The sequence below is a fragment of the Oncorhynchus mykiss genome, chromosome 20 (assembly GCF_057628025.1).
Source record: "Oncorhynchus mykiss isolate SJ-2025 chromosome 20, ASM5762802v1, whole genome shotgun sequence".
NCBI classification, from domain to species: Eukaryota; Metazoa; Chordata; class Actinopteri; order Salmoniformes; family Salmonidae; genus Oncorhynchus; species Oncorhynchus mykiss.
The window spans coordinates 43,259,861-43,284,059 of record NC_143041.1 but is presented as its reverse complement, the minus strand read 5'-3'; the positions used below and the strand labels follow the sequence as shown (position 1 = coordinate 43,284,059).

The following is a 24,199-nucleotide window of genomic DNA, read 5'->3' as shown; positions in this document are numbered from 1 at the left end:
GAACGCTATTCAGTTCTGCCACTAGGTGGCAGAGTTGGATCAGTCTGGCCAATCAAAGCTCTGGCCTCTTATCAACTCAAGAGAATAAAAATAATCAATATTTGCCTCTCCATTGTATTGCACTTTGGACTTTGGAATTTGTCCAACCACTTAGATAGACAAACGACCAGCGTCAGACCAGCGTCGTTTGTATACCTCATGTAGGATACCATCGTTTCTTATCAGAAAATACATAGGGAATAAATTATGAATTCAAATGCTTGATTGATCCTGTTATATAATCATCTGATAGTATAGAAGTGTTATCCATCCATCAATGATCAACTCATGATCAACTCCAGATGTGCAAATCATGACAGAGACAACAGGAGTACTACTACACCTCTGTGTGTCCAGTCTGAGCTCCACCCATGCTGCTACTTTTACTCTGTCATCTGATACACAAGGAAATAAAAGGGAGGGCCGTGATTGTATGGAGGAGGGCGCGTGGGTGTGTTTGTTTCGGGGCGGGTATATGTATGTATGTGTGTTTGTTTTTGTGTGTGTGTGTGTTGGGTGTGTGTGTGTGTGGATGGTGTGTGTGTGTGTGGAGTTAGCTGAAACTATGAGAGATTCAGCTGAGACGCTCACATAGTTGAGGTGTGGCTTGTTAGAGGCTCCAGGAAGGAACTAACTCAGGTTAGCCAGAGGCAGACAGAGTAGAAAAGAGAACAGAACAGAACAGGAGCGGCTGAGGCGAGTTCATCTGAGAGAGAAAGTGAGCGAGAGTGAGTGAGCTATGGCAGACACAGAACTCAAACCAGAGTCAAAACCAGACCAGAAACTCTGCTGCACTATTTGTTCCGGTGCTCTCAATGGTGACAAGTCCTCTACCTGTGGCCACTTAGTCTGTGCCTCCTGCCTGGGCAAGAAAAGCAAGGGCTGCCCCCAGTGTTTACAATGCTCTGGCAAGCCTATACCGGCATCTGTGGAACAGAACGGAACGATGATTGAAATAGTGGCTGAGTCTTCACTGGTGATCAAAACCGAAGAAAGAGAGAAAAGCGATATACAAACCCAAATTTCAAAGACACCAGACAAGGCAATGATACGGGAAGACCTGAAGGAATCAGAGGACCATAAGAAACCAGACAAGGCAATGATACGGGAAGACCTGAAGGAATCAGAGGACCATAAGAAACCAGACAAGGCAATGATACAGGAAGACCTGAAGGAATCAGAGGACTCTATGAAATCAGAGGATGCAAAGATACAGAAAGACCTGAAGGAATCAGAGGAAGAGAAAAATAAAGAGAGTGATCCTCCACAGCCTGCAGAGGAAGTGAAAGAGGATGTGGGGGTTGGGGAGGGAGACACATTAAGGGAAGAGAAAGCAAAAGGAGAGGTGAAAGTAGAGCCGTTGGGGCCCGATGATGTTGTGTGTGACTCGTGTATGGAGATGAGCCCGTGCCGGGCCCTCAAGTCCTGCCTCACCTGCCTTGTGTCCTACTGCGAGGCCCACCTTAGGCCTCACCTGGAGAACCCCAAGTTCCAGAACCACAGGTTGGTGGATCCGCTGAGGGACATTGAGAGACGGACCTGTGAGACCCACAAGTGGCCCCTGGACCTTTTCTGCTGTGCCGACGCTGTGTGTGTCTGTCAGGACTGTGTGACAGAGGACCACAGGGGACACAACACTGTGCCTGTGATGGAGGCACGCAGAAACATTGAGGTATTGCATGCATTCCTTCTTTCTCTTACTCCATACCTTTCTCTCTCCATTTATCTACCTCTTTCTCTCCCATTCTCTCAGTTTCTCTGTCTCTCTCTCTCCCTCTCTCTTCCTCTGTGTCTTTCTCTCTCCCTCTCTCTCAGTTTCTCTCTCTCCCTTTCTCTCCCTCTCTCTTCCTCTGTGTCTTTCTCTCTCCCTTTCTCTCTCCCTCTCTCTTCCTCTGTGTCTCTCTCTCTCTCTCTCTCTCTCTCTCTCTCTCTCTCTCTCTCTCTCTCACACACGCACGCACACTCTCTCTATCTGTCCCTCTCATACACATCTAGCCACACACAGCCACACTGCTCTGTCCTCAAGAATCCAGTCAGAGGTGAAACAATCTTCTGGTTGGTTCTCCCTCTCTCTCAGTTTCTCTGTCTCTCTCTCTCTCTCTCTCTCTCTCCCTCTCTCTCAGTTTCTCTCTCTCTCTCTCTCCCTCTCTCTTCCTCTCTCTCTCTCTCTCTCTCTCTCCCTCTCTCTCAGTTTCTCTGTCTCTCCCTTTCTCTCCCTCTAAATTCCTCTGTGTCTTTCTCTCTCCCTCTCTCTCAGTTTCTCTGTCTCTCTCCCTCTCTCTCAGTTTCTCTGTCTCTCCCTTTCTCTCCCTCTCTCCTCCTCTGTGTCTGTCTCTCACTCTCACGTTCTTTGATACACATGCGCGAACAAACATTTGCATAGATTTGATATCTAAAGGAAACACCTTGTGCATAGGGGCCAAACCATTCTGAAATTACAGAACACCGTATCAGTGGTGTGGTGTTGTTATCTATGAAAATTGGCCACCTCGTGTTTGTAAGTAAAGAGTCACCTACGTTTCTGTACGTGGCGAGACTGGAATAAAAACAGTCTGTTTTCTTCACAAACTCATCCAGAGCCGCTGTGGTCAGTCTGCAACATCCCACTGTATTGTATTAACCCATACATTCTCCAAATGCTATAGCCTACATAGATTTTTATTCAGTAAGTATCCTAAACTATTCGTCGCACTTTACAGTTTGTCCTTCTACTAAGTAGATTTCATCTTAAGTCTTGTGCCGTAATGCATCAAAGGCAGCTGCTCTTTATCACACTTGTTAATAGACATGCACACATTTGACAACAGGTACAGTGTACAGTCTACAAAACATTATGAACACCTGCTCTTTTCAATGACACAGACTGACCAGCTGAATCCAGGTGAAAGCTATTATCCCTTATTGATGTCACTTGTTACATCCACTTCAGTCAGTGTAGATGAAGGGGGAAGGAGACAGGTTAAAAAGAAGGATTTTTTTTTTGAAAGCCTTGAGACAATTGAGACATGGATTGTGTATGTGTGCCATTCCGAGGGTTTATGGGCAAGACAAAATATTTAAGTTCCTTTGAATGGGATATGGTAGTAGGTGCCAGGCGCACCGGGTTGTGTCAAGAACTACAACGTCAATGGGTCTTTCACACTCAACAGTTTCCTGTGTTTATCAAGAATAGTCCACCCCCCAAAGGACATCCAGCCAACTTGACACAACCGTGGGAAGCATTGGAGTCGACATGGGCCAGCATCCTTATGTAATGCTTTCGACACCTTGTAGAGTCCATGACCTGATGAATTGAGGCTGTTCTGAGGGCAAAGGGGGGTGCAACTCAATATTAGGAAGGTGTTCTTAATGTTTTGTACACTCAGTGTATATAGTAGTGTCTGACCGGTGGTAGGCAGGGCTGGCCCTTGCATTTTACAGGACCCTAAGTGAGATTTTTTAGTGCCCCCTCCACAATAGTGGAAATAAACATTTACGTTTTTAAAGTTCATTTCCTGCTTATCTACATATTCTATCATTGGGAGTAGAGAAGTTTAGCAGTTTTATTTTAAAAAATATGCAATTTTCCTCATTTTGCCATCGGGCAGATAGAAAAAGTTGCAGTTTTAAAGCTAATTTCCCTGCAATTCTACACATTTTGCCTAGACGTATGCCATGTCAGTGATATCTGACTGAGAGTGACTAACAAAATCAATGGAGGCCTCGTGGAGGTCAGGGCCCCTGGGCACATTCCCTGCGTGACTGTCGGTATTCTGCCATAAATCCTACAAATTTAAATAACTGATTTACCTTTATCTAAAAATGACTAATTGAGTGACTGCCAGTGACGGACATAAGAAGAGAAAATGGCACATTGTGTGTTCTACGACTTTATTCAAAGTTAAGGAAAATTACTAAATAAACTCAAACTGTATTTAACGTGATTCCGACATTTCTATTACTAATTGTTAGACTGGAATTGGAATTAAAGACACACTCAGTCAGATAGAACTTTCCAGAAGATCTCCTTCAAATGTTGATATTTGGTTGCGTTGACAACCAATACAATTCAACGTCGCTTTTGAAATACAGTAAATAGCTTATTAACTTGTCGACAAGTTAACAAATTGAGTCTCGAACTCAAACAAAAATGTAATGTATTCAAGCAGTACATTTAAATAATATATACAATATATTTTAGTAGACGCTCTTGTCCAGGGCAACTTACAGTAGTGAGTGAGTACATGTTTCATACTGGTCTTCCTGTGGGAATCAAACCCACAACCCTGGCATTGCAAGCATCATACTCTACCAAATGAGACACATCATCACAAACCGCTTGATGGCTGAATGTATTCAATTACTGGATTGGTCATTGTTTTCTTCAGGGTGATGAAGGTCTACAGGTACAAACCAAGATGACTGGCCTATGTACGGTACATTTTCCATGAATCACCATACTCTATCAACTGAGCCACATGGGCCAGTAGATACATCACCATACTCTACCAACTGAGCCACATGGGCCAGTAGATACATCACCATACTCTACCAACTGAGCCACATGGGCCAGTAGATACATCACCATACTCTACCAACTGAGCCACATGGGCCAGTAGATACATCACCATACTCTATCAACTGAGCCACATGGGCCAGTAGATACATCACCATACTCTATCAACTGAGCCACATGGGCCAGTAGATACATCACCATACTCTACCAACTGAGCCACATGGGCCAGTAGATACATCACTATACTCTACCAACTGAGCCACATGGGCCAGTAGATACATCACCATACTCTATCAACTGAGCCACATGGGCCAGTAGATACATCACCATACTCTATCAACTGAGCCACATGGGCCAGTAGATACATCACCATACTCTATCAACTGAGCCACATGGGCCAGTAGATACATCACCATACTCTACCAACTGAGCCACATGGGCCAGTAGATACATCACCATACTCTACCAACTGAGCCACATGGGCCAGTAGATACATCACCATACTCTACCAACTGAGCCACATGGGCCAGTAGATACATCACCATACTCTACCAACTGAGCCACATGGGCCAGTAGATACATCACCATACTCTACCAACTGAGCCACATGGGCCAGTAGATACATCACCATACTCTACCAACTGAGCCACATGGGCCAGTAGATACATCACCATACTCTACCAACTGAGCCACATGGGCCAGTAGATACATCACCATACTCTACCAACTAAGCCACATGGGCCAGTAGATACATCTCCTTTAAATGCTGATATTTGGTTGCGTTACTAACCAAACGCACTACTATTACTAAAGTTATGGTTAAGTTCTTCCTGGGTTCCACATGAAACATTATTTAATACAAAACATCAATAGACTCGGGGGCTCCTGAGTAGCGCAGCGGTCTAAGGGTGTACTAGAGGCGTCACTACAGACCCTGGTTCGTTCCCATGTGTCACAACCGGCCGTGATCGGGAGTCCCATAGGGCAGTGCACAATTGCCTAGCGTCGTCCGGGTTAGGGGAGGATTTGGCCCGGGGTAGGCCGTCATTGTAAATAAGAATTTGTTCTTAACTGACTTGCCCAGTTAAATAAAGGTTAAATAAAAAATAAAAATAACAACTCAAGGACAGAGCTACAAAGATTTAAAAATAAGAATACACACTTTCATTCACTTACACAACATTTCAATAGACAATACCCACTGGGCACAGACGTCAATTCAACATCTATTCTACGTTAATTCAGCGTGATATCATTGAAATGACGTGGAAACGACAATGATTCAACCAGTGTGTGTTCCCAGTGGGTAATAACTCAAGGACATAACTACATACATTTAAAATTAAGAATACATACTTATATACACTTATTCAGTAAGTGTATATAAGACACCAGCACATAGCTTTCTCACAGCGCTGCTCTTAAATGAACCACCTAAGACATACAATCAATCAATAAATCAATCAATCAATCATCCGATAAATCCTACGCTCACGTCCGTGGAGGCTCCTCAGAGGAGGAAGGAGAGAACCATCCTCCTCAGTGAAAATACTAAATATATTAATGTCACCAAATAATTTATTAAAACACTGTTTTGCTATTAAGATCTACAGTAGTCTCAACAGCACTCTGTAAGGTAGCACAATTGTGTAGCAGAAGGACAGCTAGTTCCCGTCCTGCTCTGGGTACATTGACGTCAATACAAAACCTAGGAGGTTCATGGTTTTCACACCCTTCCATAGACAGTAATTATGACAACTTCCGGAGGATGTCCTCCAACCTATCAGAGCTATTGCAGCATGAAATGACATGTTGTCTACCCAATCCAATGATCAGAGAATTAATCTAGTTCTGATAGCATAAGCGACAGCTAGCTAGCACTGCAGTGCATAAAATGTGGTGAATAGTTGACTCAAAAAGAGAGAAAGACAATAGTTGAACAGTTTCGAACAAATGTATTTCAAGAGAGAGGTATGTATATTTTGTTGGTTAGTTTAACCTACTCAAATACCCGGCTCAAACAGAGAGGGATGCTATGTTAGCTAGCTGGCTATGGCTATCCAACAGAGAGGGATGCTATGTTAGCTAGCTGGCTATGGCTATCCAACAGAGAGGGATGCTATGTTAGCTAGCTGGCTATGGCTATCCAACAGAGAGGGATGCTATGTTAGCTAGCTGGCTATGGCTATCCAACAGAGAGGGATGCTATGTTAGCTAGCTGGCTATGGCTATCCAACAGAGAGGGATGCTATGCTAGCTAGCTGGCTATGGCTATCCAACAGAGAGGGATGCTATGTTAGCTAGCTGGCTATGGCTATCCAACAGAGAGGGATGCTATGTTAGCTAGCTGGCTATGGCTATCCAACAGAAAGGGATGCTATATTAGCTAGCTGGCTATGGCTATCCAACAGAGAGGGATGCTATGTTAGCTAGCTGGCTATGGCTATCCAACAGAAAGGGATGCTATATTAGCTAGCTGGCTATGGCTATCCAACAGAAAGGGATGCTATATTAGCTAGCTGGCTATGGCTATCCAACAGAGAGGGATGCTATGTTAGCTAGCTGGCTATGGCTATCCAACAGAGAAACTCTTCCAAGTCAAGGTAAGTCTTTGGTTTTATTAATTTATTGCCACCGGGACCCGCCGGTGTAACTGCTAAACCTTCTTGCTGACTGTACACTGTACTGCATGATTGTAGCGGGTTTACTAACGAGTTAGATCTAGTAGCTATGTTGACTAGTATGACGTTGTCACCATAGCTAATACGGTGACAATGATGTAGGCTGTGTGTAGTGGTTAGCGTTTATAATATGAAGGTTTGGCTTGAAAAGTTTTTTTTCGCCTGGTCACAGACAGCTATTGTGTTGTTCACTGAAGTCCACAAGATAAGGGAAAGGGTGAGAGGAGGAGAGCGCATAGATGCGAGAAGGAATTGTACAACAGACAAATGATCATGCTGTTTGTATGTGGCTGCTATGAAAGTGAACTGTGTTTGTGTGTGATCAGGGGTGTATTAATTCCTCCAACTCTGTTGAAAAACATTTCTATTAAACAGAAAGGGGATAACATACCTGAATCTGTGGAATTCAACTGAATTCAAAATCTTTCAGACACTTTCACTCTCCTGTTATATGAAATGATATGAAATGAATGCATGTTGAAGATAGCATGCAGGTCATTAGGTCATAGGTCATTGGGTCATAGGTCATTGCAGGTCTGTGGAGATCTTCACCATTGCTGTTATAATCTGTGCAGAATCTCGAACGGCGTTGATCACCATGTACTTTTAATATAATCTCAATTGAAATCCAGGCCATTTCATTCTGCTATTCTACTAACCAAAAATCAGACATTGTTTTTCCATTGGAATTTGGTCGTGCTTTTAGATGGTTGAAAGCATAGTGATAACACATTGGAAATTCAAACTAACCTTTGAGCTGTATTTTTGAGTGATTGAATACAGGTGGTAATCTCATTGTTCAACATTTTAACAAAATAATAACCCAATTATCCACGTTGAAATGACGTGGTGTGCCTGGTGGGTAGTCTCTCTCAGTGACAGAGACAGCCCACGACCCTCAGGTCCAGTCATTCATTCGATAATTCGATAATTCCAACAGAGATCCAGGTTTTAGCTCACACCTGTTATTTGCAAATGAACCGTTGCTGCAAAACTTTAACTAATGACATTCCCTATCTAAATCAAGGAATGATTGAAAAACCCATACGGTATTGACAATAGTCATGCAACAACTCAATTACTATTAGCTGAATCGTCGGTAATTCACAAGTGCAATGTAAATACAATAATCTCATAATGCTGAACTAAACTCAAGGTATGAGTGAGGAGAGAAGGCTCTTCTTTATCTAGCTTTCTTCTTGTGTGTCCACAAGCAAATACCTCTTTTGAGGTATGACATAACTCACAAAGGAATGTGGAAGGCGTTGTTTGATCTGATCTGACTGACACATTGTTGTACAGGAGGCAGAGCTCGTCTGTGTTGAGCCAGGATAGTCTCAAACAATTCAGTATATGCCATTTATCCAGACTTATCCAAACCTCGTTGTTACTGTTTACTGCTGGCTCAGGGAACATCCAAACAAGATCATTCTGTTGACATTTAGTTTAACACATGACGTGGGACTCAGTTTCCCTTCAAGGGTTCTCGCTGTTGTCTCACTGAGCATAACACCATTTTACATTAACGAGACACAACATGTGAATAGTTGTAAGTAATGTTTTGAGACGTGAGATATTTGTGTCTGTGAGTATAGGATAATAAGGATAATTAACATTCATGCCTCATCTACAAATTGTTTAAGCCCAAACAGGTAGAACGACTTTGTTGTTCTGTTGTTCTATAGAACACAATATTCGTTTTTTTTTTTTCTTCCCCAGAGCAATGAGAGCGTGCTCAGACCAGAACAGGAATCTACTGAGGGGAAAGGAGAGGGTAGGACACAAGAGCAGCTGTTGAGTGAGTAACCTGGTCCCAGATCTGTTTGTGTTGTTTTGCTAACTCTGTCATTGACAATGACCATAGAGAGTGGGCAAGACAGCACAAACAGATCTGGGAGCAGTCTAACTCTTACAATGGCTGAGGAATATGAAATTGCTTCATTAACAGTCACACACTAGGCTGCCTGGGAGGTTTTCAAAGTGTTGCCTTTCAATAAAGGGGCGCTCGTTTCGAGCACTCTCACACCTACACCAGCACAGGTTTCCAGAACGATGAGAAAACAGTTTATGGAAATAATGCATATTGACATGGATGCAAAGAAAACAAATTGCTACTTTATTTCAAGCATCATACATTTTGGAAATGAAATCAAATGAACCTTACAATGATCCTTTCTGCACACTCTTACGATAGTGATATTTGCTAGTAATGTCTCTCCTGAGCACTCGGGAGATTTGGCCTGTATGGGTACGGCTACATTGAAAGGTTTCTTACAGAAGAAATATGGACCGCATACGTATAACCGTGGTGACCATCAAAAGGGAAAGATTATGGGGATAAGTATTAGACTAAAAGGTGAGGACACGACAGTTCACCTGACACAAGGCTGAATCCAAACATTACACTATTGATTTTATGTGCATTTTGACATTTTAACTGTGCTTCTCGACCACATTTGTTGATAACGAAATCTGAAAATACTCTGGATACATTCAGGAACATTCTAAGAATATTCTCGGAAAATGTGGGGTAGGTGGGCCGTAAAACAACAACAAAAATGACAAGGGTTTGAGGAAGAAGTCAAATTGGTCTGCAAGTCTTCAACTATAAGCTGCTATCCAAACTGTACCATTGGGGAACTAGAGCGAGCACACTTGTAGCTGTTAAGTTTGGAACACATCCCCACCATCACACCATTTTATTTATTTTACCTTTATTTAACCAGGCAAGTCAGTTAAAGAACACATTCTTATTTACAATGAAGGCCAAGGAACAGTGGGTTAACTGCCTGTTCAGGGGCAGAGCGACAGATTTGTACCTTGTCAGCTCGGAGATTCGAACTTGCAACCTTTCGGTTACTAGTCCAAAAATCTAACCACTAGGCTACCCTGCCGTCCCTACACTCTAACCACTAGGCTACCCTGCCGCCCCAATTGCTGGTGTTGTTTACGTAATCCATTGTAAATCACAATCTGTGTCAGGTTGGCATCATTTGAAAGCTTGTTCTATTGCCAACGTGACTAGCTAAACTATACAATATGATCTTACAGGTTTAGGCTTCACAATTCAGAGAAGAAAGACTGTCATTTTTGTGTGCATATAAGTGAGTCATGAGTACATTCAGATTTGTAGTCATCAGCAAATGTTCTTTACAATACTACAAACATAGGCTCATTCTGTTCAGGACAACCCAGGGTATAACACCATGTCATCATGTAACTGTACATCAAAACACAGAGATCATAAACGTTGACTGTACATTACATGAGTTTTATGACATAGATATGTGAAGTGCACGTTTGGACTCACAGGTGTTTTTGCTTACTTGTATGACATCAAAGCAGTAATTATTATAATCTTTAAAGTCTCATCTTTCAAAATACATTGAGCCCTCTTAATTTGCAGCATTTCCCTCACTCAGAGAACAAAACATTTGCAAAAGTGGTCTAATGTCCATTGCTCGTGTATCTTGGCCCAAGCAAGTCTCTTCTTCTTATTGGTGTCCTTTAGTAGTGGTTCCTTTGCAGCAAATCGACCATGAAGGCCTGATTAACACAGTCTCCTCTGAACAATTGCTGTTGAGATGTGTCTGTTACTTGAACTCCGTGAATCATTTATTTGGGCTGTAATCTGAGGTGTAGTTAAATCTAATGAATTTATCCTCTGCAGCAGAAGTAACTCTGGTTCTTCCTTTCTTGTGGCGGTCCTCATGAGAGCCAGTGTCATCATAGCGCTTGATGTTGACTTGGTATTTTACCAAATAGGGCTATCTTCTGTATACCACCCCTACCTTGTCACAACACAACTGAAATGCATTAAGAAGGAAATAAATTCCACAAATGAACTCTTAACAAGGCACACCTGTTTATTGAAATGCATTCCAGGTGACTACCTCATGAAGCTGGTTGAGAGAATGCCAAGAGTGCGCAAAGCTGTCATCAAGGCAAAGGCTGGCTACTTTGAAGAATCTCAAATCTAAAATACATTTGAATTTGTTTAACACTGTTTTGGTTACTACATGATTCCATATGTGTTATTTCACAGTTTTTGATGTCTTCACTATTATTCTACAATGTAGAAAATTGTACAAATAAAGAAAAACCCTTGAATGAGTAGATGTCCAAACTTTTGGCTGGTACTGTAATTCAATGAATCAACATTTTATTTAATATCATACAAAGAATGCCTATGTAAATGGTTAGTGTGTTTACTCATCCATCTTACATCAAAACAAGAGATGATTGGATAGTGAAATGAATAGTGTCCAATAGAAATGATCATCAGAATGTCAGGACTGGATCAGAAACCTGTACATCCAGTAGCTAGATCTCTTGGAGCAAGGTTGGCCATGCATGTTCTTGGTCTATGCATTGTTACTTTTAGCACTATTGTTGTGATCCTACAACCAATTCTAACAGTAAACCAGTAGCATATATAAACCATTGGAGATATACTCTTCAGTCTCTCCGGGACTTGGGACTTTCCTTGGGAACTTAATTCGCAGACATGGTTTAGCAGTTTTCACAGTTATCTGTATCTGAGGTTAGAAAACATAGAAATTAGACCAGGACTTGTTTCATTATTTTCAAGTGATATAACATTTCATATTTCATTGCAATTGTGTTTTTGTATTGTCACAGATCTCTCTTTGGGACTGGAAATATGTTCGTTAGCTTGCTAGCTGTAGCTAGCTAGCTGACGTTACCTAGAATGGATGGTTAACCTGATAAATAACTTACCCATGTGCTACACAACCTCCTGCTGCTAACGTTACTATACATGCAGGCAATGCTGCCCGTCCTCCTATAGTTTATCCCACCAGTCTCCTCTGGTACAGATAGGAATTCTAGCATGAGTACCAGTTGCTACTCAAGAGTCACTCGGTTCTAAGAAATTCAGGTCCTAACTGTAGTGAATCAGATTCCTTCCCTGAAAAACACAATAGAATAATGCAGAAATCAGATCATATCTGACAATAGAGAAACGGACAGGAAAACGCTCTGTTCCTGTGACTCAGCTGTATTGTGAACGATCCGATAAATTGGTCAAATAAATGAGTTAAACAGAATTGTTCACATAAAAGGCATAGCTTCAGCACGACAACAACTTGGCTATAGTGCGCGCAGTCATTGAATTTCCCTCTCCTTCTCTTCCTCTCCTTCTCTTCCTGTTGTCCTTCCTGTCCTTTTTTTTTTTGAAATTCCCGACAGAGGGAACTACTAGATAAGCAAGCAGAGATGGTGAGGACAATGACAGCAGCAGAGAATGCCATCAACAAACTTCAAGTCAACACGGTCTCTATTGAGGTACGGTAGGCTGCCCTCCTGGTTACATGTTTAAAGGATGATGTCAAACACTGATGGATCTGTGATCGTTGAACAAAGTGTGGGGTAGCATCCCTGTAGATTCCAGATATCCCATCCCTGTAGATTCCAGATATCCCATCCCTGTAGATTCCAGTTGTCCCATCCCTGTAGATTCCAGATATCCCATCCCTGTAGATTCCAGATATCCCATCCCTGTAGATTCCAGATATCCCATCCCTGTAGATTCCAGATATCCCATCCCTGTAGATTCCAGATATCCCATCCCTGTAGATTCCAGATATCCCATCCCTGTAGATTCCAGATATCCCATCCCTGTAGATTCCAGATATCCCATCCCTGTAGATTCCAGATATCCCATCCCTGTAGATTCCAGATATCCCATCCCTGTAGATTCCAGATATCCCATCCCTGTAGATTCCAGATATCCCATCCCTGTAGATTCCAGATATCCCATCCCTGTAGATTCCAGATGTCCCATCCCTGTAGATTCCAGATGTCCCATCCCTGTAGATTCCAGATATCCCATCCCTGTAGATTCCAGATATCCCATCCCTGTAGATTCCAGATATCCCATCCCTGTAGATTCCAGATATCCCATCCCTGTAGATTCCAGATATCCCATCCCTGTAGATTCCAGATATCCCATCCCTGTAGATTCCAGATATCCCATCCCTGTAGATTCCAGATATCCCATCCCTGTAGATTCCAGATATCCCATCCCTGTAGATTCCAGATATCCCATCCCTGTAGATTCCAGATATCCCATCCCTGTAGATTCCAGATATCCCATCCCTGTATATTCCAGATATCCCATCCCTGTAGATTCCAGATATCCCATCCCTGTAGATTCCAGATATCCCATCCCTGTAGATTCCAGATATCCAATCCCTGTAGATTCCAGATATCCCATCCCTGTAGATTCCAGATATCCCATCCCTGTAGATTCCAGATATCCCATCCCTGTAGATTCCAGATATCCCATCCCTGTAGATTCCAGATATCCCATCCCTGTAGATTCCAGATATCCCATCCCTGTAGATTCCAGATATCCCATCCCTGTAGATTCCAGATATCCCATCCCTGTAGATTCCAGATATCCCATCCCTGTAGATTCCAGATATCCCATCCCTGTAGATTCCAGTTGTCCCATCCCTGTAGATTCCAGATATCCCATCCCTGTAGATTCCAGATATCCCATCCCTGTAGATTCCAGATATCCCATCCCTGTAGATTCCAGATATCCCATCCCTGTAGATTCCAGATATCCCATCCCTGTAGATTCCAGATATCCCATCCCTGTAGATTCCAGATATCCCATCCCTGTAGATTCCAGATGTCCCATCCCTGTAGATTCCAGATATCCCATCCCTGTAGATTCCAGATATCCCATCCCTGTAGATTCCAGATATCCCATCCCTGTAGATTCCAGATATCCCATCCCTGTAGATTCCAGATATCCCATCCCTGTAGATTCCAGATATCCCATCCCTGTAGATTCCAGATATCCCATCCCTGTAGATTCCAGATATCCCATCCCTGTAGATTCCAGATATCCCATCCCTGTAGATTCCAGATATCCCATCCCTGTAGATTCCAGATATCCCATCCCTGTAGATTCCAGATATCCCATCCCTGTAGATTCCAGATATCCCATCCCTGTAGATTCCAGATATCCCATCCCTGTAGATTCCAGATATCCCATCCCTGTAGATTCCAGATATCCCATCCCTGTAGATTCCAGATATCCCATCCCTGTAGATTCCAGATATCCCATCCCTGTAGATTCCAGATATCCCATCCCTGTAGATTCCAGATATCCCATCCCTGTAGATTCCAGTTGTCCCATCCCTGTAGATTCCAGATATCCCATCCCTGTAGATTCCAGATATCCCATCCCTGTAGATTCCAGATATCCCATCCCTGTAGATTCCAGATATCCCATCCCTGTAGATTCCAGATATCCCATCCCTGTAGATTCCAGATATCCCATCCCTGTAGATTCCAGATATCCCATCCCTGTAGATTCCAGATATCCCATCCCTGTAGCCGAGTGTTTGTACATTCCAGATATCCCATCCCTGTAGCCGATTGTTTGTACATTCCAGATATCCCATCCCTGTAGCCGAGTGTTTGTACATTCCAGATATCCCACGAGACGAGTGACAAAACAGAGACATGTCACAATGTTTTACAAGCAGTAAAAAAAAAAAACTACTAATAAAAGAACAAGAGATACCTCTAATTTATAAGTAGTCCCCAGGTATCGGAACCGCCCACCCCAACCTGACAGGTTTACCCAGGTGTGGTGAGTGAATTTGTATAGGGTTTGGCTCCACTGTCATGCAGCATTCCTTGTCCCCTAGGGATTGATTGTGTAAGCAGACAGTCAATACCTGAAGCATAGACACCATGCACACACACACACACGCACGCGCACGCACACACACACGCACGCGCACACACACACCACACGCACGTATGCATGGTGGTATTATAAATGTTGTATTGTAGATAGGTAGTGTTGTAATAATGTTATATGTAGTGTTGTATTTTAGCCTTACTTAGTTTGGACCCCAGGAAAACATAATCACAAGAGCAAACAAAAGCCACTTAAATCAGACCACTGTCTGTCTGTCTGTCTGTCTGTCTGTCTGTCTGTCTGTCTGTCTGTCTGTCTGTCTGTCTGTCTGTCTGTCTGTCTGTCTGTCTGTCTGTCTGTCTCCCTCCCTCCCTCCCTCCCTCCCTCCCTCCCTCCCTCCCTCCCTCCCTCCCTCCCTCCCTCCCTCCCTCCCTTCCTCCCACCTCAGCCCCTATATCTAAATATACTGTACCTAGTGTGTACACAATTATAAAACGGACCTGACAACACCTCTTCCATCTCCCCATGCAGAATTCAGTGACGGAGGTTCGTGAGGTGATTGAGAACCAGTTTACGGTGCTCCAGGCTGCGGTGGAGCGGGCCAAGAGAGAGGTAATCCTATTTATTGATGAAGTGATATGCCTAGCTGTTTTAGGCACTGTCCCTATAGTTAGGCTGATCTATTATTTTTACCTGCTTCTAAAAAATATATATATTGTATGACATCACATTTGATGTATGTTTTATGTACTGTTTGTTTCTGTAAAATCTGCATATAAACCAAGATTTTCTAATAAACATAAAACCTGAACCTAAAGGTGACGGAGATCCTGGAGGGAGAGGAGAAGCAGGCTCTGAGACAGGCCGATGGGATCAAGGTACACCTGGAGCAGAGGTGCACTGAGCTGAAAAAGACACAGGCGCAGGTGGAGAAGCTCTCCAAGAACAAGAATGACGTGGACTTCTTACAGGTAAGGTCTTACTATCACACATATTCACTTTAATCATGGAACATGACTCAGGTGGACTCCCTACAGGTAAGGTCTTACTTTGGTCTGGTGGTTTATGATGGACTGAGACTGAGATAGAGGTGGTGCCAAGTCCGTAGTTCTAGTAACTGACCTAAGGTGATTCTCATGGTGGTAGGTAATGCACATACAGTAGCCTCATTTACAGGTGCAAAATCTATTTGGTGGTTAACCATGGACTGCTGATGAAGTGGAACATGACTCGGGTGGACTCCCTACAGGTAAGGTGTTTTTTCTCTGGTCTGGTGGATACGGTGTTGGTTGTGTTGTGGTGCCGGACAGTGCCAAGTGACTCATTAGGGTTATTCACATACCTAAGGTGGTTCTCATCAACATTAATGTAAGCCACAATGCTGCTATCATACACATTCACTTTAATCATGGAACATGACTCAGGTGGACTCCCTACAGGTAAGGTGTTTTTTCTCTGGTCTGGTGGATACGGTGTTGGTTGTGTTGTGGTGCCGGACAGTGCCAAGTGACTCATTAGGGTTATTCACATACCTAAGGTGGTTCTCATCAACATTAATGCAAGCCACAATGCTGCTATCATACACATTCACTTTAATCATGGAACATGACTCAGGTGGACTCCCTACAGGTAAGGTGTTTTATCTCTGGTCTGGTGGATACGGTGTTGGTTGTGTTGTGGTGCTGGACAGTGCCAAGTGACTCATTAGTGTTATTAACAAACCTGACGTGGGTATGTGCTGCTGTCATACGTATATACTTTAATCATGAAATACGACTAAAGTAGAAAATAGTGGAGGCTGGTGGGAGGAGCTATAGGGGGATGGGCTCCTTTTATTGGTTGGAATGAAACAGAAAACAAACGCATCAAACATATGGAAACCACGTTTGACTCCATTCCTTCCATTCCATTCCAGAGATTACAAAGAGCCCCTATAGCTCCTCCCGACAGCCTCCGCTGGTAGAAACTAACCTAATGTTTCATCATTAGTATTCACTCTGGTTCTCATTAACGTAAGCAAGTAAACCTTGTCCAATGGCCAATAAGGGCAGCTATATCCTGTTCCTGTAGCATGAGACAACTTGATGTACAATTACAGCCCCTGGACAGGACGCCGTTAGCGATACTTCATCAGTCATTTCCAACGGTGTACAAAATAGTGAACCCCGAGGTGTGTTGTGTGTTTTACAGGAGTACTCCGAGTGGAAGAAGGACTGCTCCGACATCACCCTACCTGGGGTCTACATCGGCCTCATGGACCGGCTCAACTCCTTCAGCAGAGAGATTGTTACCTCAACACAGGAGCTGTGTGAGCTGCTGCTGTCCAGCTACATTGAGACACTCAAAGAGACCTGCAAAAATGGTGAGCGCAGTCACCATCTGGTTGGCAGAGGCAAACTGCCATAGTGGCTGGCGGCAAGCCTCTGCAAGTCTCTGCTCACCCATTAGTGGCAAAAAGATAACGGCCCGAGCATGCAGTTGCGGTTCAGGCACACAAAGAAATCCCTCACGCTAGTCACAGGGAAACATAGAAAGTAGAGAGGAAGCGATGGTGTGTTAGGAGGAAGAACAACACTTCAGCTTTGTGCCCCAGATGCAAAGACAATCTCCATAGACTCTCTACCTGGGTGTGTTTAAACTTGTCTACAGACCTGAGGTATCCTTCAGGCAGTGTGGCATAGGTGTAGAGCCCTTGTTACAACTGGTAGACTGGATTAGAGTAGACTGGTAGACTGGTAGTCTGGAGTAGACTGGTAGACTGGAGTAGACTGGAGTAGACTGGTAGACTGGAGTAGACTGGAGTAGACTGGAGTAGACTGGTAGACCGGAGAAGACTGGTAGACTGGAGTAGACTGGTAGACTGGAGAAGACTGGTAGACTGGTAGACTGGTAGACTGGAGTAGACTGGAGTAGACTGGCAGACTGGAGTAGACTGGTAGACTGGTAGACTGGTAGACTGGAGTAGACTGGAGTAGACTGGTAGACTGGAGAAGACTGGTAGACTGGTAGACTGGTAGACTGGAGTAGACTGGAGTAGACTGGTAGACTGGTAGACTGGAGTAGACTGGAGTAGACTGGCAGACTGGAGTAGACTGGTAGACTGGAGAAGACTGGTAGACTGGAGTAGACTGGAGAAGACTGGTAGACTGGAGAAGACTGGTAGACTGGAGTAGACTGGAGTAGACTGGTAGACTGGAGAAGACTGGAGTAGACTGGAGTAGACTGGTAGACTGGAGTAGACTGGAGTAGACTGGAGTAGACTGGTAGACTGGAGTAGACTGGAGTAGACTGGAGTAGACTGGTAGACTGCAGTAGACTGGAGTAGACTGGAGTAGACTGGTAAACTGGATTAGACTGGTAGACTGGAGTAGACTGGTAGATTGGACAAGACTGGAGTAGACTGGTAGACTGGAGTAGACTGGTAGACTGGAGTAGACTGGAGTAGACTGGTAGACTGGAGTAGACTGGTAGACTGGAGTAGACTGTTAGACTGGATTAGACTGGAGTAGACTGGTAGACTGGAGTAGACTGGTAGACTGGAGTAGATTGGAGTAGACTGGTAGACTGGAGTAGACTGGTAGACTGGATTAGACAGGTAGACTGGTAGACAGGTAGACTGGTAGACTGGTAGACTGGTAGACTGGAGTAGACTGGTAGACTGGATTAGACTGGAGTAGACTGGTAGACTGGAGTAGACTGGTAGACTGGATTAGACTGGAGTAGACTGGTAGACTGGAGTAGACTGGTAGACTGGATTAGACTGGTAGACTGGTAGACTGGAGTAGACTGGTAGACTGGAGTCAGAGAGAATAACATAGTTAAACGCCTCTAATCTAGGGCTGTCTGTCACTAGAGGGAAACCCAGCTGTGAGTCAGCATGTTTGATTGTCATATTAACATAGTATAACAAAGACAGTGTAGCGATGTGTTCTTTGTTGCTTACTCTATATTTACTAATGATTTACCTTCAGTAATGAACAAAGCAAGAGTGGTCATGTACGCTGATGACTCTACAATGTATAGTTCAGCATCAGAATGTAATGAGCTAACAGATGTACTGAGCAGTGAACTGAGAATGGTGCCTGAGTGGGTTGATATGAACAAATTGGTGTTGAACATTTCTAAAACGAAATGTATTGTCTTTGGTTCATGATGTCTGATTGCTGATGATTCCCAATTGAATTTGTAGATGAATAGAACGCATTTAGAGCAAGTGAAAAAAAACTACTAGGCGTCATGTTGGACTCAGCTTTATCATGGTCAGAACACGTAGATAATGTTGTTTTTAAGATGGGTAAAGGAATTGCTGTTAAAATACAATGTTCAGTGTATTTAACATCTAGCACACTGAACCAGGTGATTCAATCCCTGGTCCCATCACACTTAGAGTACTGTCCAGTTATATGGTCAATCCCTGGTCCTATCACACTTAGAGTACTGTCCCTGGTCCTATCACACTTAGAGTACTGTCCCTGGTCCTATCACACTTAGAGTACTGTCCAGTTATATGGTCAATCCCTGGTCCTATCACACTTAGAGTACTGTCCAGTTATATGGTCAATCCCTGGTCCTATCACACTTAGAGTACTGTCCCTGGTCCTATCACACTTAGAGTACTGTCCCTGGTCCTATCACACTTAGAGTACTGTCCCTGGTCCTATCACACTTAGAGTACTGTCCAGTTATATGGTCAATCCCTGGTTCTATCACACTTAGAGTACTGTCCCTGGTCCTATCACACTTAGAGTACTGTCCCTGGTCCCATCACACTTACAGTCCTGTCCAGTTGCTCTAACCATATGAATATTATCCAAATTGCATCAAAATCTCTCATGGCTTCACGTTGAAAACAAATTACTATTCAGTCTTCTGATTTTCTTTAGGAATGTTATATTTAAAAAATTTAAAAAACACAGTATTTGTCAGGCCAGTTAGTACATAGTAGCAACACGCATAACCACCGAACCAGACAGGTAAATTCAGGGCATCTAAGACAACCCAAGCCAAGGACAAATCGTCTTAAACATACAGTTGTATATAGAGCCATAGCTGAACGGAACTCTTTACCAATCCATATTTCTAGCTGAACGGAACTCTTTACCAATCCATATTTCTAGCTGAATGGAACTCTTTATCAATCCATATTTCTAGCTGAATGGAACTCTTTACCAATCCATATTTCTCAGCTGAATGGAACTCTATACCAATCCATATTTCTACCTGAATGGAACTCTTTACTAATCCATATTTCTAGCTGAATGGAACTCTTTACCAATCCATATTTCTAGCTGAATGGACCTCTTTACCAATCCATATTTCTCAGCTGAATGGAACTCTTTACCAATCCATATTTCTCAGCTGAATGGAACTCTTTACCAATCCATATTTCTAGCTGAATGGAACTCTTTACCAATCCATATTTCTAGCTGAATGGAACTCTTTACCAATCCATATTTCTAGCTGAATGGACCTCTTTACCAATCCATATTTCTAGCTGAACGGAACTCTTTACCAATCCATATTTCTAGCTGAATGGAACTCTTTATCAATCCATATTTCTAGCTGAATGGAACTCTTTACCAATCCATATTTCTCAGCTGAATGGAACTCTATACCAATCCATATTTCTACCTGAATGGAACTCTTTACTAATCCATATTTCTAGCTGAATGGAACTCTTTACCAATCCATATTTCTAGCTGAATGGACCTCTTTACCAATCCATATTTCTCAGCTGAATGGAACTCTTACCAATCCATATTTCTAGCTGAATGGAACTCTTTACTAATCCATATTTCTAGCTGAATGGAACTCTTTACCAATCCATATTTCTAGCTGAATGGAACTCTTTACCAATCCATATTTCTAGCTGAATGGAACTCTATACCAATCCATATTTCTAGCTGAATGGAACTCTTTACCAATCCATATTTCTCAGCTGAATGGAACGCTATACCAATCCATATTTCTAGCTGAATGGACCTCTTTACCAATCCATATTTCTCAGCTGAATGGAACTCTTTACCAATCCATATTTCTAGCTGAATGGACCTCTTTACCAATCCATATTTCTCAGCTGAATGGAACTCTTTACTAATCCATATTTCTAGCTGAATGGAACTCTTTACCAATCCATATTTCTAGCTGAATGGAACTCTTTACCAATCCATATTTCTCAGCTGAATGGAACTCTTACCAATCCATATTTCTAGCTGAATGGAACTCTTTACTAATCCATATTTCTAGCTGAATGGAACTCTTTACCAATCCATATTTCTAGCTGAATGGAACTCTTTACCAATCCATATTTCTAGCTGAATGGAACTCTATACCAATCCATATTTCTAGCTGAATGGAACTCTTTACCAATCCATATTTCTCAGCTGAATGGAACGCTATACCAATCCATATTTCTAGCTGAATGGACCTCTTTACCAATCCATATTTCTCAGCTGAATGGAACTCTTTACCAATCCATATTTCTAGCTGAATGGACCTCTTTACCAATCCATATTTCTCAGCTGAATGGAACTCTTTACTAATCCATATTTCTAGCTGAATGGAACTCTTTACCAATCCATATTTCTAGCTGAATGGAACTCTTTACCAATCCATATTTCTCAGCTGAATGGAACTCTTACCAATCCATATTTCTAGCTGAATGGAACTCTTTACCAATCCATATTTCTAGCTGAATGGACCTCTTTACCAATCCATATTTCTAGCTGAATGGAACTCTTTACCAATCCATATTTCTAGCTGAATGGAACTCTTTACCAATCCATATTTCTAGCTGAATGGAACTCTTTACCAATCCATATTTCTCAGCTGAATGGAACTCTTTACCAATCCATATTTCTAGCTGAATGGAACTCTATACCAATCCATATTTCTAGCTGAATGGAACTCTTTACCAATCCATATTTCTAGCTGAATGGAACTCTTTACCAATCCATATTTCTAAGGCAAAATGTAAATCCACCTTCGAGAAAAAAATGTAAGAACATCTAATGTGACAGACCATATGACTGGACAGGAAGTAAAACATCTAATGTGATAGACCATATGACTTGACAGGAAATAGAAAGAACATCTAATGTGATAGACCATATGACTGGACAGGAAATTGAAAGAACATCTAATGTGACAGACCATATGACTGGACAGGAAATTTAAAGTACATCTAATGTGATAGACCATATGACTGGACAGGAAATAGAAATAACATCTAATGTGATAGACCATATGACCGGACAGGAAATAGAAAGCAACAACTGAATGTTAAATGTATTTCCTGTCAGGTATTTTAACTCTCTATATTGTCTACTTGTTAAATGTTTGTAAAGTCTTAATTTGTAATTGTTTGTAATGTCTTATTAATTGGGGTTGGACCCCAGGAAGATTAGCTAACGTTACGGCGTTGGCTAATGGGGATCCTAATAAAATTCACAAAAGTGTCCATGCAAAAAGAAATGACTACACTAAAATGAAAACTTCATGCTTGTGAGTTAAAAAAGTGAAGTAGGTCCAAGGTGATTATTTCTGACCAAAAAAACATGTTATATTTCTCTCTCCTCTCCAGACATGATGGGGATTAAAACCACAGTCCATGAAATAATCGCAGCCAAACAGAACATGGACGTTCCAGACCCAAAGACGCGGGATGACTTTCTAAAGTGTACGTCTCTTCTATCATATTGAGGTCATCCACACACAAACAAAAACAAGGCTTCAAATCACTTGAATGATATTACAGTAGTCCTTCAAGTAGTTATCATAATATTCTGTAGAAATATTCAAATCTTTGTATGACGTAATTTGTAGTTTGAATCTGTAAAGTTGGCCTTGCCTAAGTTATTGATTCTGTTTTACTTTTATAATATCTGTTATGTTATTCTCTCTCACGCTGTGCAGATGCCAATCCTGTGAGTTTTGACGCAGACACGGCCCATAAATTCCTGCGTCTGACTGAGGAAAACAGAAAGGTGACCAACACCACACCCTGGCAACACCCGTACCTCGACGTCCCTGAACGTTTTGAGAGCTGGCGACAGGTACTGGCCACAGAGAGCTTCTATGTCGGCCGACACTACTTCGAGGTGGATGTGAGCGGCGAGGGCACGTACGTCGGACTCACCTACAAGAGCATCGACCGCAAGGGTCCTGAAAGTAACAGCTGCATCACCGGCAATGACTTCTCATGGTGCCTCCAATGGAACGGGCGTAGCTTCTCTGCCTGGCACGGTGATGTGGAGACGCCTCTAAGCGTGGACAAGTTCACACGCATTGGGGTCTATGTGGACTATAGCCGTGGATTACTGGCTTTCTACGGGGTGGATGACGTCGTCGGCATGACCCTCATCCACAAATACAAGGCTGAGTTTCTGGAGCCCCTCTACCCAGCCTTCTGGCTGTCGAAGAAGGAGAACGTGGTAGTGCTTGTTGAACCTGGAGAGCCGCTGACACTGAAAAGCCCCTCTCCCCCTAAAATACCCCTTAACACTGACGTAGCACCACGAAACCGTTTCACAGTAACTCTTGTTGTTGAACAATGATCAATTCGTCGGTAGTAGTAATTTTCTCCGTCGAGCCTGAAAAAGATTCAGAATGCAGGAAGCAATGGAAAAAGAAACCAAATTCCTTATCAGGTGACAAGAAACCTCACGAGATCTGTACATTATGTTCTAAATGAAAGTTGAATATTTATAATATATTTGTTCCTGTTCTTGTTGTGTTACGTGACTAGTCTTGGTATAACGTCAAGTGGTTAGGTGACATCTAATGTGACGGGTCCCTTTCTATTCATATCGTGTGTTTAAATCTGACGCAGAACAGTTTTGATACTGTGACTATTTGAACGGGGGACTTCTTTGGGGAATGTTGGGACTGCTGTTACTGTTTACTACAAGCTGTGACTTTGGAATGTACTGTATTTGAGAGATACCACAGTAAATTAAATTAAATTGTATTTGTCAACTGCTTGGTATTTGTGACATGCGTCGTAAATGTGTATTTGTCACATGCTCTGCAGACTAACAGGGGACGTGCTTACTTTACAGGTCCTTTTCCAACAACAGAGAGTTAAACAAATACGTACAACATTTAAGTAGTAACACAAGGAATAAATACACAGTGAATAATGAACTACAATAACGAGTAAAAAATAACATGGCTATATTCAGGGTGTACCAGTACCGAGTTTAATAAATATGAAATTCATTTCTCATACACACACACACACACACACACACACACACACACACACACACACACACACACACACACACACACACACAC

The 24,199-nt window shown here is 42.5% G+C and overlaps 1 protein-coding gene and 1 long non-coding RNA gene across 2 annotated transcripts; one reads left to right on the top strand and one right to left on the bottom strand.

Annotated features, from left to right (window-relative positions):
• Nucleotides 1–542: 542 nt before the first annotated feature.
• On the top strand, nucleotides 543–23,882 carry LOC110499457 (E3 ubiquitin-protein ligase TRIM16). Its single transcript, XM_036956319.2, has 7 exons — nucleotides 543–1,711; nucleotides 12,427–12,522; nucleotides 15,434–15,514; nucleotides 15,721–15,873; nucleotides 17,093–17,264; nucleotides 22,485–22,580; nucleotides 22,817–23,882. Exons 1-7 carry the CDS (start codon nucleotides 779–781, stop codon nucleotides 23,455–23,457), a joined length of 2,172 nt encoding a protein of 723 aa, XP_036812214.2. The 5' UTR covers nucleotides 543–778; the 3' UTR covers nucleotides 23,458–23,882.
• Nucleotides 9,311–12,361, bottom strand: LOC149974603 (uncharacterized). The gene is made up of 2 exons (XR_016489520.1): nucleotides 11,956–12,361; nucleotides 9,311–11,753 (listed from the first exon to the last, which is right to left on the bottom strand). It is a non-coding gene; the product is annotated as an uncharacterized LOC149974603 (long non-coding RNA).
• Nucleotides 23,883–24,199: the final 317 nt, after the last annotated feature.

What these genes read in the sequence shown, in the direction of transcription:
- LOC110499457 (XM_036956319.2), top strand. Translation starts at nt 779, where the DNA reads ATGGCAGACACAGAACTCAAACCAGAGTCAAAACCAGACCAGAAACTC. An exon ending in AGGCACGCAGAAACATTGAG is followed by an intron (nt 1,712 to 12,426) that starts GTATTGCATGCA and finishes AATTCCCGACAG; the next exon opens with AGGGAACTACTAGATAAGCA. An exon ending in TCAACACGGTCTCTATTGAG is followed by an intron (nt 12,523 to 15,433) that starts GTACGGTAGGCT and finishes CTCCCCATGCAG; the next exon opens with AATTCAGTGACGGAGGTTCG.